Source organism: Ptychodera flava, chromosome 11, assembly GCF_041260155.1.
Source record: "Ptychodera flava strain L36383 chromosome 11, AS_Pfla_20210202, whole genome shotgun sequence".
Classification (NCBI taxonomy): Eukaryota; Metazoa; Hemichordata; class Enteropneusta; family Ptychoderidae; genus Ptychodera; species Ptychodera flava.
This window is the reverse complement of record NC_091938.1, coordinates 34902430-34921111: the sequence shown is the minus strand read 5'-3', so window position 1 is coordinate 34921111 and position 18682 is coordinate 34902430. Positions and strand designations below refer to the sequence as shown.

The 18682-nt window shown below is 35.8% G+C and overlaps 1 protein-coding gene across 1 annotated transcript; it reads left to right on the top strand.

Annotated features, from left to right (window-relative positions):
* Window positions 1–14381: 14381 nt before the first annotated feature.
* On the top strand, window positions 14382–17967 carry LOC139144510 (golgin subfamily A member 6-like protein 24). The gene is made up of 3 exons (XM_070715208.1): window positions 14382–15687; window positions 16502–16819; window positions 17768–17967. Exons 1-3 carry the CDS (start codon window positions 14382–14384, stop codon window positions 17965–17967), a joined length of 1824 nt encoding a protein of 607 aa, XP_070571309.1.
* The last annotated feature ends 715 nt before the right edge of the window (window positions 17968–18682 follow it).

Sequence of the window (18682 nt, the reverse complement as noted above, 5' to 3'; positions counted from 1 at the left end):
GTTATTCGTGATGTTCACGGATCAGCCGAAGATTGCCCGACAAACCTTCATGCGTTAAATTTTCATGCTTTTACTTTTCCCTGTCCCTTTATGCATTACAAGCATGTTGGCTCGTTGTTTTCCAATTTTGGTTACGTGCAAAGTTCACGCTTTTCATTTTCATTTTGATTTGACGGGGGCATTGGCCGCATCGACAACAGTGAGGCCTGTGAATGACAAGAGGAAACAATAGAGCTTCAAGGGAAACACAGGGGGTTCATTATATAATTCAGTAAGCCGTTAACCATGTTCCAAAGATCAAAAATTGTGACCGTGTGAGAACAGTTGTTCGCAGTCAACTGACTGCAGCTGGTGATTCTTGTGGGTCAGTCCTACCGGTCGTAACCTACATATACCTTTCTTCCTATACTGGGATCGAGCTGCGACCACGTGCAGGCATCATCCAAATGTACATGGGACATTGCATAATGAGGCAGTGAACACTGTAAGACCGGACGTACACATTAACCAATCAGGAAGCTGTTAATTGCATAATACATAATAATGACACCTAAACACATGAGGTCCCTCCAATGACTGGTCCGAAAGTGGACCTTGGAAAGGCACTGTGTGTATGACGTGTAATGTAGGTCATTTTGAAACAGGACTATTATATCCCTCAAAGGGGAAAGTTGACGTTGCCCAGAGAGGACCAGTATGGCTAACAGAGCTGGCAAAATGTATTAATGAGTGGACATTAAATGTGCAATGACGAATACCATAGAGTCTTTGAGTCATCAAGACAAACATGCGTAAACTTCCATCGGCTTCACGAATCTTACGCTGAGTCACACTCTCACTCATTAAATGGTATAAACCAAACACCAGAAAGAACCAGTGTCTCAGATATTGAATTGGCAAAATTCCTTGGAAAATCACCAACGAATACAGTAGCAATGCCCTCCACTCTGATGCCTTCCAATATTTTCTGGTCTGTAGTGATCTTGGGCATCTAGTGATCTCGGTAGGTGGTGCTATGCTTTGCAATCGCTCATCAACTTCTCTAACATGATTTCCAATGTAGTAAGGTTCTTCCCTGTTAGATGTATCTAACCAAGCATTAACAAAGTGTCTAGTCACCCCCAAGAAAGCAGAATGTTGTGATTCTGCACAGATGCCATTAACACAGTCATAATTAGGTAAAAGCATTGTCACAGAAGGACCTTTCACACCTTGTTGACATACTCCGCTATGTTGACTTTCTACAGCCAACCTCCTCTGGTGTACATTACTTCTTAAGGGAGCATTAGGTTGATATGGATATACCCTAACTGGGGGCCCATTACCATTAGGTATCTCCGTCCCCTCCTGCAAGCACCAATCACAACCGTATTTTCCGTTGTATTGCTTACAATTCCTTACCAGTGCTCTAGCTGGTGCATCAGCTGACAGACACAATGCAATGACTTTGCTGACCCCAATACCTGACTGAATACCATTTGTTGTTAAATCCACCAATTCATCAACAAAGGGCTTTAAAAAGGTGTTCATTCTTGGTTTTGATGAACCAAACCACAAACCACCCATGACCATGTGCTTCTTACGGAGGTGTGGGGGAATTTCATTTATTGTTCCAAAAATTGGCCAAACTGAAAAATTGGATGATTTAAATATAGCAACCCCATCAGTGTTGAAAAGCAAGGATATATCTGTACAATCAATCACATTATGACGAAGAAGGTCTTTGTACAGTTTGCCATACACAACATTCAAGAGGTCATTTACATCTCTATTTTGGAGAATGTCAACTACTTCCTGTATCTCTAAAATTCTTTTGATTTGGTCCTTGATGGACATTGTGAGAAAGAAGCCTCCAGTCTTGTAGGATTGGTCTGCATCAAATTCATGACCACAGTTTCCACAGTCCCTTGCAGTTCTACATGGACCAAGGTAGGATCTGCAGTCCATGCAATAGAAGTGAACCTGAAAGTAAAACATAAATAAATAAATAGCACATGTGAATTCGTGTACTTTAGCACAGCGAATCACAAACCATTATGTAGAACATCGAATCAATTTAATTTTATGCATATTCATGTATTTGCGATAGTATTTGCTCAATTTAAGGAACATATTAATAGAACCCTACAGCCTTGCACAGCATTTTTAGGGACAGTTAAGTAATTTTTAGTCCCACAGACACCATCCGGGGGGACTTGATCATGTCCGTGCGTGCGTGCGTGCGTGCGTCTGTCCATCCGTTCACGCAGACATCTCAGAGATGCCTGGAGCAATTTCATTCAAACTTGGTACAAAGATTACTTTATATGTCATACATATGCACGTTGATTTGTTTTGAAGAAGTTTGAAAAACTAGCCCAACAAAAAGCTAATAATGATGCAATATAGTGCCCCTTTCACTTCCTCACTAATTGTTCCCAACTTTTACTTCAATATAGTGTTGACTTTGATGTTGATTTGCAAATTCTCAAAAACCACTTGCGGCTATGGATAATTAAATCATGCACATGATAAAAGCAATTTCTTTAGGGGGGCGCTCTTTTTGATTAATGTGTACAAAAGTTGCACTACATGTACGAAAGCATAAAGACAAGGACATAAAGTTAGACAGCAGAAACTGTGTTAGAAAAGGGAAGAGTTGCAGGTATGATTGTATTCACCAGATTACAAAAATTTGCAGTGTTGATAAACCTGATTGTTATAGTGATGTAATTACCGATTGTAGGTATGCTGATACAGAATGAGGCTTGGTTAGATTTTTCACACTTCCAAACTTTCTTTTGTGTGTTTATGTAGGGGAAGACCTGAGGCTAAATGCTATTAACCCTTTGAGCGCCACAGTCAATTTTTGTCACATATATCAAAATATAAACCAGTCAATTTTAGCTACTATAGACTATAGTCTATAGAAGCTATTGGGATGGGTATCCGTCCGGCGTCCGTCTTCAGTCTGTATGTATGTATGTATGTATGTATGTCCGTTTGTGAGGCGTCCGTCCACTCAAATATCTTGAGAACCGCAGTACTTACTGATTTGATATTTGTTGTGTAGATGAAAAATATGATTTTGAGAAACTATTTTTTTTTATTTTTTGATGTTGTTGAAAATAGGCAAATTAATGCCAAAAAAGGTGTTTTTGGTAAAAAATCTTCTTCTTCATAACCGCTGGTCAGACAGCTTTGTTATTTGGTATACAGGTCCCTAGGGATAACCCAACTTAGATTTGTTCAAATTGTGATGAAATATGCAAATGTGTATTTTTAAGGAATTTTTTTGTCATTTTTGGTCAAAGTTTGACTTACATTGTATGTAATTCTTGTACTGTAAAAACCCTATCAATTCACCCAGAAAAAATAATTAATATGTTTTTAAATAATTGAATTAATTAGGAAATCATCAAAGCCAAAATAATTTTAGTGTGGAATTATCAGAAAGTTCAACTTTTTTTGACAGTTCATAGTGAATTGAGGATTAAAACATGTAAAGGCAACTTTCCTGAATCCCAACTTTGATATATTCTGAACCACCATTTATGTTATCTAAAAGAAATTGCTCATAATAGTTTGTCATGATAGGGTGGTTAAACAAATAGAGATAGAGAAAGTTCTAATTTCCATACATGGTTGACTTGGTAAGGATAAATAAGATTACTTTTTGAGGAAAAAAATAGAGTGGTCAATTAAAAGAGTGGTCAAAGTGATAGGGTTTTTAAGCTGGGCTGTAAGATTCCTCATGTGCTATTTATAGCAATTATGCAATCTGTGTAAAAAGTGCAATGAAAGTGTAACATGATTCCTTATAATGCTTTTGATGACCTTGAACTTCTTAAGTTTCAAACATTTGTCTCTTTAGTGTGCTTTCTCTGAGTATGTACAGTCTCAACTTATTCAACAGAACTTACTTACAATGTTAATTTGAAAGTTAAAATGTGCTTGGTTAATAGGATGAAAATACTGATATTAAAAGATAACCAGCTCAAGATTTTTTATAACCTGACAGATATGCTGTTTTTTTATGACGTAAATCTTGATTTAAGCAAGTCTTGTTTACTTAAATTAGAATGTAATTAACTCTCGTTTATTTGCTATTGTAGACTAATATAGTCTGATGAAATATGCAAATCTGTATTTTTACGGAATTTTTTTCCATTTTTGGTCAGGCCATCCTGAAATGAGCTATCAAAGATGTCCACCTTATCAATACATGTGTCACAAAAGGTTATTCTCTACATAACACAGCAGAGCTCTGTCAACTGTTGAGTCGCTTGTTTTTCAAAACCGCTGGTCAGACAGCTTTAATATTTGGTTTACAAGTCCCTATGATGACCTTAGTGAGATAATTTCATACAGTCAGGAAATACTTAATTTTGTATCCATGTCTATAGTAGCTTCAGGGACTTTGGCCCTATGTTTTGATATTGTTGAAAATAGGCAAATTAATGCCAAAAAAGGTGTTTTTGGTAAAAAATCTTCTTCTTCATAACCGCTGGTCAGATGGCCCCTTACTCCCAAAATTCAAAGCATGTCACACACATTACCGTATCGGTTAAACACATCTTGTTGTGCTGTTCCATGGTTATGTTGTGTTGGTTTGCCAACCATAGCCTTTGCTCCTCTGTCAATTCGGCATATACCACTGCATATCTTGACTGTATCTCTTCCTTCTCGGAATATTTTTCAGCAAGACTTTTTACAGCTAGGAATGAGTGCTGGCCACCAATTACTTCATAGCTGTTAAACCATTTAACTTAAGTAAGTAATGAACAATTACATGAATTAGTAAGATAAATGTTGAAATATTCTGGTATATTGAACATTATTTTGGTGTGCTCTTACCAGATATCAGATTTTCATCCTTGTCTTTTAATCAAAAATTGTTATCTCTATATGTACATTTGTGGTAGACAATGTTTCAACTTTCGCAAAACTGATTACTTTGTAATTGACTGATATTTCTGCTTAGCTGATGGTTTCAGTTGGCTTCAACCTCACAATGCACGTCACCCAGTCACCTAGCGGAGAAGCCACAGACAAAACAGCTTAGCCAAATTCCCAATCTCAAATATAATTGGTTCAATAACACGATGAGTTGTTACAGTTTTTTGGCTGCAATCCCTCCACATGCATAGTTTCACCCTACAGTGTTGACAACACCTCAATTTAGACAATATGACAAGTTCGCCTTAGTTACTGATACTACTAAATGGCTTTTTTGACAATTAATCAATGTATGATTAACATCTGCATCATCAAATTTGGTAGAGTCATTTAGGATATAGATCTCCGATTACAAACATTTCTCTGCTTAGAGGTCAGACTTTAATACAGAAAACAATATAATGTGGTTGGTTCATACCATTTCTTGACATATCATCCTCATTACAACAAAGTCATCAAACATGCAAATAAGCAATTGACATGATCCTGCTAAATGCGTTTGCAGACAGTTACAGCTCTGGTATATGAACAGCTGTATCAAGTTTTATCTAATCTGAATCAGTATCTCTCGACATGTTACCAGAATTATGAAAATTCATTAAATGTGCAAATTAGCAATTAATTGACACAAGATTGACATGTGTTATTGTGTGTTTTTAGAGCACTTCACATCCGGAGTTTCATCAAATTTGGCCCAGTCTCTCCCAAAAGACCTCTTTTTCAAACATCACTAATTATGCAAATTAGCACCATGCCACCCCAAAGAAAATGGAAGTGCATGTGTATTTCAGTGTGTATTATCCATGTACCTAGTTTAAATGAAATTTAATGTATGTCTCAGATATCTGCGTGGACGTGTGGACGTACAGACTCACGGACATACAGCGCCAACTCTATACGTCCCCCTGTATTTTCTTCTGAAATCCTTTGGATTTTTTATGCGCAAGCCAAGTTGTTCCTTTGCCAGACCAATAGCATCCATGAAAACCTTATTCATTTCTCCTCAGAAGTTGGTGTCCATGACTCATTCTTTTTCCCATACTGCCGTACAAATTCTGCAATGTAAATAGTATTTCGGAAGTTCAACACAGTCAGATATGTGCAACACCCCCCCCCACCCAGAGAATTATGCTAATTGTCAATAAAAAAAAAGTCTCTTTGTTAAAACTTGATATTTAAAAAATTCATAAAATTCAAACCAAATAGGTTTGAAAAGAAATCACTCAATACACGACAAAAGAAAACACAAGATTAAAATGGTCTTAATAACATATTTAGACAATAATGTCTCTGTAAATCCTTTGCCAGCAAAAGCAACTACCATCAGTCAGCCCAGCTGGTGTCAAACATAACTTAGTTTTCACTTCTGTTTTTTTCCAGCTTATGGAAAATCTTGGCAAAGAATTCTGATCTGCATCTGAATATGAAGACAAATGCTCATTATAACTATTCACTGACAGCTATGCTGAAACTAAGCTAGACTGGAATCAAATTGTCACCAGTGGTATAAATAGGATGTGATTAGAATACAAGTGTGGCTCAACACCTTTACATTACTGTATTTAATCACATAGGGTGCTGATCAAAGAGCGTGTTGAGTCACTCAGTGGAGCAGCAGTCCATGGCGTAGGCATGTAGATGAAGGACAATTTAATACAAGTGAACATCACAAGTGAATTTCAGGAACATCCTATAAGGGGCTACCTATACCAAGTATTTTCAAGCAAATATAAACAGCTTGCACTCACAGTCTTGATAAGAATTCTCTGTTTAAATTTGATACTGGAATAAAACAGCTTCCACTCACGTACAGCCTATTTAGATGTCTTGATAAAAATTCTCTGTTTAAATTTGATACTGGAATAAGAATGCATATGGCTGAACCATTCATAATAGTGCTTGGATGGCTTAGATTTACAAATCTGACAGGTTTACCGGCCAAATCTGACGTTTCTCGAAAGTTCTCCCACATATAAGAACTATTTGTACATTTATCAACTGACAACTGAGAAATTTATTTCTTAAACATGCCACATGCTTATTCCATGTCACAATTCGCCAGAACATGTCACATTACGAAAAGAGATACGACTAGTTCCATATGCTTAGTGTTGCCGCAACTTTGCAGCAATGGTGGGTTGTGGAGCATTATGAGCACCCTGGATAGCGACAAGCTTCTGACTAAAACAGTAAAATAAAGACATCAATGGGTATGCTAGGACATTTTTGCTTCTTCTTGTGAAACCATTGCCACTACTGTTCCTGATGTGGCGAATCAGCCAGTAAACTTCTCATAGAGTAGTGTTTCAATTTCAATATCAAAGCACAGAAGAGCCACAATGTTGGCGTCACCCTATCTGGGAAACCCTCGTAAGGTAGGTTGGGGTAGTACGTTTTCAGCTGTGACTGACACACATTTCACATCATACCAGCTCAAATTCACTTTACAAATGCACCATTTCAACTTTCGGCTATTTCTTTTACTGCACCTTTCAAGCACGCAATACATATTAGCATCTATAGATGCTACAAATCAATAGCTCTGGCTCATAAAATAAATTCTACCATTTACTGACTATTCTACCTGTTTAGAATGGTTGGTGTAAATATACCAGCTGTAACACTTCATGTACAGAAATCACCTTCACAATACACTTGGCAATATTTCAAGTTTGTCTGTGAGCTCAATAACTACATCGTAGAAGAGGGTTCAAATATTCTGAAAGACTCAGAGAAAATTTTCACAAAAGATCATCATTTTATTATTAAAGCATAAGCAAGTTAAAACATAACAAAGAAGTAACTGAGTGGCAGATGACAGACCTTCGCTGTGTTACATAGAGAATAACTATTTGTGACACGTGTTGATAAAGAAGGTGGAAATCTTTCATTGCTCACTTCATGATGGCCTGACCATAAATGGCAAAAAAAGATGCAAAAATACACAATTTCATCATAATTTTTACATGTCACATTAAGGTGGTTGGAAAGGCTATTTTCGCATCAATTCTTTTCTCTGAGTTAATGTCAAGTTTCAAGTGTTAGAATCAAAATATTAAGTTAAAATTTTCAGGATAACTCCCTTAGTTAATACTTTCTCCAAAAAATACGAAAATTGTATATTTGCAGCCATGATTTTGAAATATGACACCAGTAAATATTAAATTTAATTTTTCATATTTTTTTTACATATTTGAATTTAATAATAATTGGATTGTATTAATATTACCAAATTAGTTATAAATATGTTGACACCATTTCTTGTAAGATTTGTACAGCAGGATTTGTAAATAAAATTTGTTTTTATGATTTTACATGGGTTTACATATCAAAAAATTATTAAAAATTCTTTCAAATTTCAAAATGGATTTTTCACAAAAGTACTTCAAATACAGGAAAATTGTGCCTACAAATCTTATCTGTAACCTTGTTAATAGGCTGTAAAAATTCCATGTCCATATCTCATTTCAAAGTTGGATTAAATTGGTATAACAATTATGTAGGAAAACTGTTATTCTGTCAAAAATGTTGAAAACAAGCCTTATTTGCACCCCTCTTTTGAAGTCATAGAGCAGTTTTTTTGGTTAATCTCACTTTTGACACCTCTTTGACACTCAAAGAATCTAAAAATGCATTTACAATAGCAGTCACTCACTCTGAATGCCAGCACCGCCTTGTCAAACTTTCCTGAAAACCAGCAAATAATGACTTTCCCTTTTCAAACATTTTATTAAAAGCTAGGGGACCTCTACCATAGTTAATACACTAAAGACTCCCCAACTTCTTATTTGGTCAGTTTTTCAGAAGTTTAACAGGCTATAACTCTGCAATGCCTTTGTGCCCAAATGTCTAGTTTTTTTATTCCACAAAGAATGTTGACTACTTTTATATTTTAATAGTTTTGTTGAAATTTATAACTGACGCTCTAGCCTTTCCAACCACCTGAAGATCTTCCCTACCAATAGTCAAAGCTATCACCTAAGTAGTATTTGAGAAACTATTTTTTTAACAAAATGGCAAAATTGCCCCAAAATACAATTTTTTTATAATTCAAATCCCACTTAAACATCACTTGGAACATGTCCACGAAATACCAAAGTTATCACAGTGAAGTAGCTTTTGAGAGAAAAAAAGTTTTGACCAAAGCTTGCAACAGTAAGCCCAAAAATACTAAGTTGTACATTTCATCATAACTACAGCAAGTCATGTTTGAACATCTATATCATCCTGTAAAGCTATCAAATATGTGGTTTTGGTGAAAAAAAGTTTTGGACCAAGAAAGATAAAAATAGCCTTAAAAAATTACATTTTAATGTGTGCACAATTTGAACAAAACTGAAATAATTCATCCTGGAAAACTACACATACTAAAATTGTCGGATCAGCTGTGAAGGAGAAGATTTCTGCCCACATTTTTGGACACCGTGGTGCGAAGCACCAAAGGTGTCCTATGTCGCCACAATGTCTGTGTGTGTGTCCGTCTGTCCGTCCGTCCGTCCGTCCGTCCGTCTGTCCGTCCGTCCGTCCGTCCGTAGACAGATTTTGTTCCACTCATAACTTAAGAACCCTTAGGTCCAATGTCATGCAATTTGGTATTTGGTATTATCATGATGAGACTTAGATCTGATTAGATTTTGGTGGGTGTGGCTTATTAATTAATTGCTCATTTGCATATTTTATGACTTTTTTGCCATAGGGCTATATCTCAAGAAATATTGAACCAAATTTGATGTGACTGTACACATACTTAATTACCCTGTAGCATAACTATGGTAAAAGTTTAGTAAGTTTGGTTAATTAATTCTAATTTGCATATTTAATGAATTTTTGTAATAAGACTACCAGTATACTCAAGAACTTCTTAAGCAAATGTGATGGCCATACTTTTATCAGCTTGTAGAAACATCATAGTTAAGAAACAATTATTTTTAAAATAATGCTACACCATGAATACTGTTTTATGTGTGATTATTTTTTTTCAATAAAATAAAAAATGTGTTCAGTGAGTTTTCTCATAGGAGTGTACGTTAGCAGTAAGGGGTTCGTAAAGTTGTGTTTGCGGTGCCATCTAGTGGTCAGAACCAGTAAGGCCTTTCACGATGCTGAAGTTAGACACGGTTTCGGATTCAGTTACGGATTCGAGAGACTGAAAGAAATTTTATATTTTCAGCCAATTGTTACACTGTGGAATACTGGATTTTCCTTACTTCTCCTGGACCTTTTTTCAGCTAAATAATATCTAATCACACTAGACAAAGTGAAATAAGATCACAATGAAAACAATGCATATATTTCATGGCATAAATTGTGTGCATATATTCACAAGTAAAATGGTTAAAAAATAGAAATGACAGAAAGCTTCAAAGGACTCTAATTTAAACTTTAAAGGAAGTGTCGAGCAAGGAAAACAATATTTACAAAAACATACTTTAATCATTTTATATGTCACAATGTGTGTCACATGGTTTAATGTTAATATGTTGTATTAATTTGATGTTTTGATTGATGTTGTTTTACATAAATTGCATTTTGACTGTACCATACTAAACTCTCGGACTAAACTATCAGTTAATATGTTGCGTAATAAAGATAGCATTGAATGCATTTCTTTGAATTGTGCGTAGTACTGTTAGCTTGAATAGTCTGAACTGCATAATGCCCATAATTGAGATGGACAGCTCAAAAGTTGTAACTTTTGACTGATTTTTCAGCAGTTTTGTCTTGTGTAGTCATGCATTACAGTTCCTTGCTCTACTGCCTAAAGTGTTTTGATTTTTTAAACTTTATAAATTATGATTATATATGAAACATTTATGTCATGAAATACATGCTACATTTATGTGATAAAATACATGCTATTTGTGCAGTAATTTCATCTAGTTAAAATATCTCCTTGTGTATCAGTAGTTATTATATTCTTCAAAAAAATAATAACATAAGCTTGAAATATAATAATCGCAAACATACCATTCCATAATCCAATGACAGTAGGTCGGAATTCGCAAGACAATAGTTGTAAACAGACACAAAACAGCACAGAACAGACAGTAAATAGACGGTACACAAACAAAGTCATATTCATGAAAGAAAGATATATGGACCTCTGGCCAGAAGACCAAGAAGTGATGTCAGGTGTTTCGAAAATGGTAAGCGCATCCTGCCCCACATGTGGCACCCGCCATATATCAATCTATAAGTCAGATAGGTAGTGGTCACTAACTAAGGCCCAATGTCACCGATGCCATCAGTGATCATTTGATGAAGAGAGATATTGTATTTATCTACCAGCTTGCGATACCTGCCAAAAAGCGTTTGAATGTAGAGACAAGTCTTGCTCTGGTGTAACCTTGATTTAATAGTTTGAAAGAGAGATGGTCATGTCTCTTTACAAAATCACCATATGAACTGCATGCTCTAGCATATCGAATAAGCTGGGAAATGTATACCCCATATTAAAGCTGGTGAGAGTGGAATATTACTTATGAGGTGTGGAAAATTGATGATACTAAAGTTAAAATCATCTCTCTTGTCATATAGCCTAGTAGAAAGGTGACCATTAGAGTCAAATTCAAGTAAAATGTCCAGATATGAAGCAGAAAAGGCCATTTCTGTAGTTTCTTTAATCTCCAATTCTGGAGGATAAATCATATAAAACTATTCTCAGTTATTCGAATCCGAAACCGAATCCGAAACTGAGTCCAACTTCAGCATCGTTGGCATTTCAACCTCGTGCATCGGGCAGCCATACTTTCTGTGTGTCGCTACGAAATTCAGTTCCTGCTACGTCTATCTACAGTCAGACCAGTGGAGCCAGTACGACATTCGGTAAGAGGTTTATTTTTGTATCCGTATTTAGAGCATGTGTTAACTTTGCGTGTACCGATAATAACTGTGAGTGAATGAGAGGTGAGATTGTGAGAAGCTGTGTGCGGAAAGAAACGGCCTCGAAGGTTATCCAAAGCACGTCACTGATAAGTCGTGTTAAAACTGATAAGTCGTGTTAAAACGTGTGGCAACATCTCACCACACATCGAGTATACAGTATGGGCCCTAATTATGGTCTAGTTTAAAAAGAGTATCTAAATTTACGAGGGATCGACTGTAATAGTGTTTTCAATATTCACGGAGTTCATTCGAAAAATGTTAGTCGCGTGATGACGACGCCATTGTTTTACAATTAGGGCTTGGGCGTGCATTAAAAACAACCGTTCCCCTGATTTCTACCACACTTCGATTGAAATGATTCTTATAGTGGAAACTGAAAGTTCAACCCCGATTTGCGAGAATTTTTGGTTGTTTTTGGGCATCGTAACTTTTGTGGAGTACGAGTCGGGGGCCCCTGTAAGGTTGTGCCGTCACGGACATAGCGGAGTAAGCGAAATGTGGTGTTTACTTGGTTCAAACTAGGATATATTTTCATTTTAACATACCGAGTCTGAAAACAAATGACCCTCCTGGTTTCACTTTAGTAAATTACTATATCTTGTATTTTCACTGATATCGTGAAACTTGCCAAAATGTCTCGATAGAACTTGTAGACCACGCCGTTAAACACAATGGCGTTTGTTATGCCCAATCAGATTGAGCGTTCTTCCGCACGCTTTCCAATACATTCGACATTACATAGTACAAGATATCGTAAGACGTAATCGTTTGCTATGATTGCCCTTCGGCATGTCGATAGGGGCCATGAGGTAAATTTTCTCAGTAAACGCAATGTCAAGAGAAATACGAGCGTGCGGAAATGGGGCAAAGAATATGTAAGACATTTAACACTTCTAAATAAACAACAATTATCAAACGTTTATAACCCATGTGTTGCAAAATGTAACTGGCGCATTTTTCTTTCCGACCATTGTACAGCGGTGCACGGACAGTGGGCTATCGCCACCGGAAATATTCACAATATAGCAAGGCATTTCTATGTTCAAGATATGACGGTCGATGAATTTCATTCGGTTGTAAAACGAATTTTAAAATTACCCCTCTGTGTCATAGTGTGGCGTTCAAATTATGGCTAAACATTTCAGTTTAAAATGTTGAAAAATGAAGTGTAGTCCACAGTTTGTTTCAACATATGCATATTTATTACTGGTATGTTATTTCATTTCAATAATTTAGCCCATCTTTAGTGTGTATTTTTTATTTCTTTAGTCCATATTTGTTTAGCAGTGTTCTAAAATTTTGAACAATTTGCAAATTATTCTGATGATATTTCAGATGCATATATTTGTGGTGATGATAACGTAGTTGGTACTTTGTACAAAGATTGTGAATTTTGTGCAGTCCAGCTGCAATTGAAACGTCAACTGATAATGGTGTATTAGTTTCCTATTGGATTTATATGTCAGAATTGCACAAATCTGTGCTGAATTAGAATAATCACACTGATCAAGAATCGCATCTGATTTTAGTTTTACAGTGGCTATTGGGAGAATGTTGTTCGCAGAGGAAATGCATAATGTGCATTGAATGTAAAATCAAAATATTTAATATGAAATTTAAATCATTTTAGTGAATCATAGCTAGACAACCTATCTCTGACATATTTTTCTTTCTTTTGCAGTACTGGTATTCACTGTGTCTTTACTGCAGCTCCTAATTAAAAAAAGAGCCAAAATAAATCAGAATACACACACTTAGTACACAGACATTTGACAACAACATCCAACAGTGACATTGACAATACATACTAACAAGCAGAGCTTGTTAGTTCTAGAATATACAGAGTATTATCTCACATAGTGAGTGTCTGAATATTATTCTGAATTGTATTCCAAAGCACATTCTGAAAGTACTCTTCTGAAATATCCAATAACAGTACCTTCTGAATACTTTCTAGAAATACTGAGCTTTCATAGTTCACCTATGCACGTATTTTGAACTATCATTGATAGTGAAGGCATTGACAATAAACATTTAATATTACGTGCATTATATATTTAATTGAACTTGACATTTAGAAGTACACTGACAAATATGAAAACAAAAAAGAAAAGTCAAAAAGCATCAAACCTTGCAAAGAAATTATACATGGAGAGCCGAAGGTCTTCCCCAAAAAGCCAATATGAGATTGTCTCAATCAGAGGTGATGGCAATTGTCTATATCGTGCTATAAGTTATGGGATCTACAATACTGAAGATTACCACATACAAATCAGACTTGGTGTTATTGATTATTTAACTACACATTGGGATGATTATAAAGATGTAATCAAAGTTGAATATGCAAGGTGGCATATCCAAACGAAAGAGGAATATGCACACTATATGAGCAGACATGAACCAGGTTTAGCTACATATGCAGGTCATATTGAGTTGACTGCAGCTGCTATTGTGTATAATGTATGTATCCAAGTACATCTGGACCCTGCAAATAACCCATAGACACTGTTGGCAATATCAATGGACCATTAATTATCCATCTTGTTTATAGAAATGCCATGCCAGACAGTGGACATTATGATTTTCTGAAACCCATTTCAAGTTCCATCACAGTTCCTACATGTAGACAGCAGTGCAAGAGAGAATGGATTCAAAAAAAGAGGGCTGATCCAAATTTCAAACAAAATGAGAAAGAAACCGATTTAATTAGAAAGAAAAGAAAACGATGTGATGAAGAAAACAAAGCACAAGAGCAACAGGCAGATTTATTTCGAAAAAGAGCCAAGCGGATAGATGAAACTTACAAAGCTAATGAACAAGTGAAAGACAAAATTCGAAAACAATGTGTTCGTTCAGATAAAGATTATAAAATGACAGAGAAAGAAAAAGATCAAATACGAAAAAAGCTTAAACGTTGCCATACACAACATAAAACAACAGAACAACAGAAAGACTTAATTCGAAAGAAAACAATTCGCAGAGATAAACAATATAAAGCAAAAGAACAACAAAATCAGGCCATTTACAAGAAAACAATGCGTTTGGATAAACAATACAAAGCAACAGAACAACAGAGAGATGTAATTCGTAAGAAAACTGTGCGCTTAGATAAAAAATATAAAACAACAGAACAACAGAATCAGGCCATGTACAAGATAACAATGCGTTTGGATAAACAATACAAAGCAAAAGAACAACAGAAAGATGTAATTCGAAAGAAAGCAGTACGTACAGATAAACAATACAAAGCAACAGAACAACAGAGAGATGTAATTCGAAAGAAAGCAGTGCGTTTGGATGAACAATATAAAGCAACAGAACAACAGAAAGATGTAATTCGAAAGAAAGCAGTGCGTACAGATAAACAATACAAAGCAACAGAACAACAGAAAGATGTAATTCGAAAGAAAGCAGTGCGTACAGATAAACAATACAAAGCAACAGAACAACAGAAAGATGTAATTCGAAAGAGAGCAGTGCGTTTAGATAAAGGATATAAAGCAAAAGAACAACAGAAAGACGTTATTCGAAAGAAAAACAGACGTTTAGATGAGGCATACATTTGTACAGAGAAAATCAGCAACGCTTTATTCAAGAAAAATAGACGAATTGATGCCCACTACAAACAAAAAGAAAGACTGAAAAATAAAATTTCAAAGTCAAAGAAGCGATTAAATGTATTTCATAGACTAAAAGAGAAAGCAGCAAATGCTACCACAATGAGAAAATCCAGACTGAACATTGCATATCGTGAAAAGGAAAGGGTAAGAAACACCATTGCTATGATGAAAAGACGGACCAATGAAAATTACAGAGCAAAAGAACGTTTACATGACAACAGGCAAAAACAGAACCAAAGACACTGTACACAACTGAATGTGCAAGAACTTATAGAATATTCACAAAAGTATTTCTGATGGACCTCACTATAAGTGTGCATGTTGTAGTCAGCTCTGGTACAGAAAAACTTTGATTAATTACAACAATATCAAAGACACTCTACCACTTATAACTAGACTCAGGATAACACATGATGATAATGATGTGCAATGGCTTTGCTCAACATGTTATTCATATTTGAAAAAGGGCAACATTCCTCCATGTGCAGTGCATAACAACATGTCATTTCCAACTTTACCAAAAGAGCTTGCACTTCATCCATTAGAAGAAAGACTAGTTGCATTACGTATTCCATTTATGCAGTTGAGAGAGCTACCTCGAGGACAACAGACTTCATTACGAGGGAATGTTGTAAACGTACCATGTGATATATCTACAACTGTTAACACATTGCCACGCCCATTAGATGCATCTCAAACAATACCACTAAAGCTAAAAAGAAAACAAAGTTATAAACATGCATATCAAGTGCAAAATATTAGACCACAGAAAGTTGTTGATGCTGCACAGTGGCTAGTACAAAATTCTTGTCTGTACAAGTCTGAAAATGTCACTATCTCACCCCACACAAATCATTTTGGTGTAGTTAAAGATAAACAGCAAGAATGGAAAGAATTTTTACCTCAAGACAACTCTGATAAACAAATTGCAACTGATGATACACAATGCACAGATGAATCTAACAGATCAGATAGTCATACAGGTATAAATCAAAATGACTCGGATCATTCAGTAACACATACTGCCACAACTGATAAGATTATTACATATACCACAGATAATGCTGACAGTGAACTGAACATAAACAAAGCACAAATTACAAGTAATAGGGATCAGAACCACCAGAATCTATTACATGTAACAACAAATACTGAAAATGACACAAATAAAACAAGTAACACAAAAGACTGTCCTAATTTGCCAGAGCAAACAAATGTAACATCTGACACAGAATCTGATGATGAGTGGACAGAAGTGACAAACATAGATGACCGTGCTACAGGAAATCTTGATACATTACTTACACCTGAAACAACTGATATTGACAATGATGGTGCATACTGCTATGCTCCAGGAGAACGCAATAAACCGATGGGTTTGTTTCAAGATAAATATTCTGAAGAGTTGTCATTTCCTACAATATTTGCTGGCCAACCTAGACCAAAGACAAAGTACCTGTACATTACAGTACACTATGTAAATGGGAACTAAGACATTCAGACAGGAGAGTTGCTAAATCAGTGCCGAACATTTTCTTCAAACTTAAGAAATTACAAGTAAAGCAAATACAAGACAAAGCTACATTATCTCTGCGTAAATGTAAATTGAAGGCAAACAATTGAAAGCTGCTTCTTTCCAATCTCATGAGCAAGTACAAAATGTGTTGCATCTTGATGAAGGTTACAAAATTTTGAGAACTGTCCGAGGATCACCACCATATTGGGAAAAAGCAAAAAGAGATTTATTTGCAATGATTCGTCAGCTAGGACTACCCACATTTTTCCTCTCATTTTCTGCTGCAGAAACTCGATGGCATCATTTACTACGAATACTTGGACAAACTGTGCATCACAAATTATACACTGATGAAGAGATTAGTCAAATGACTTGGAAAGACAAATGTGAATTGATTCAGTCTGATCCTGTGACTTGTGCAAGACATTTTGACTATTCTGTACAACGATTTCTTCATGATTTCTTAGAGAGTTCTCTTCATCCTATTGGTGAAATAGCAGATAGCTTTTATCGAGTTGAGTTTCAACAGAGAGGATCACCACATATTCATATGCTGGTATGGATCAAAGATGCTCCACAGTATGATAAAGATGATAATGATACAATCACTGACTTCATTGACAGATACATCTCTTGTCAAAATTTAATGAATTCTGATGATGAGACACTGCAAAATCTGATCAACCTGCAATACATAGACATGCCAAAACCTGCAAAAAGAAGGGACAATGTGTCTGTAGATTTGGCTTCCCATTGCCACCAATGCCAAAAACAATGATACTGACTCCTCTTGAATCTGATTGTCCAGAGGAAACACAAAATCAACTGAAAGAGCACTATGTCAAAATAAAGGCGGAATTGGATAATATGTGTATGGGTGATGATATCACATTTGAGGAATTTCTGTCCAAACTCAAACTTGATGAGCAAACATACATTGATGCTATTCGCTCATCTCTTGCAACTGACAAGGTTTTTCTCAAGAGAACACCAAATGATCAGAATTAATAGTTACAATTTAACATTACTACAAGCTTGGAGAGCAAATATGGATATTCAGTTTATTCTAGACCCATATGCATGTGCGATGTACATTGTGTCATACATAAGTAAGGCTCAGCGAGGTATGAGTAACCTACTAGAGCGTGCCACCAAGGAAGCAAGAGAAGGTAATAAAGATATCAAAGACAGAGTTAGACATATTGGAAATAAGTTTCTTAACCATGTAGAAGTGAGTGCTCAAGAAGCTGTATATTTGGTACTTCAAATGTCACTGCGCCGTGCTACACGTGATTTTGTGTTTATTAATACATCACCACCAGACAGTCGCACAATTTTGTTGAAACCACTCTGTGAAATTCAAGGAATGCCTCCAGAATCAACTGACATAGAAACTGACAGTCTCATTAAAAAGTACCAACGTCGCCCAAAACCTCTCTTGGCATGGTGCCTGGCAGATTTTGCAGCTTGGTTTGACTTCCACAAAGATGACACAAAACATAATCAAACAAACCACTATGATGACAATGTTGATGATGAACTTGTACAACCATCATCTGAGTCACATGTTTCATACAAAGTTGGTGGACTGATCTACAAAAAACGTCAAAAATGTAAAGTAATTAGATATGTTAACTTCCACAAAGCAAAAGAACTAACAGACTGAGAATCATTACAGAGAACTATTAATGCTGTTTCATCCTTGGAAATCTGAAAGTGAACT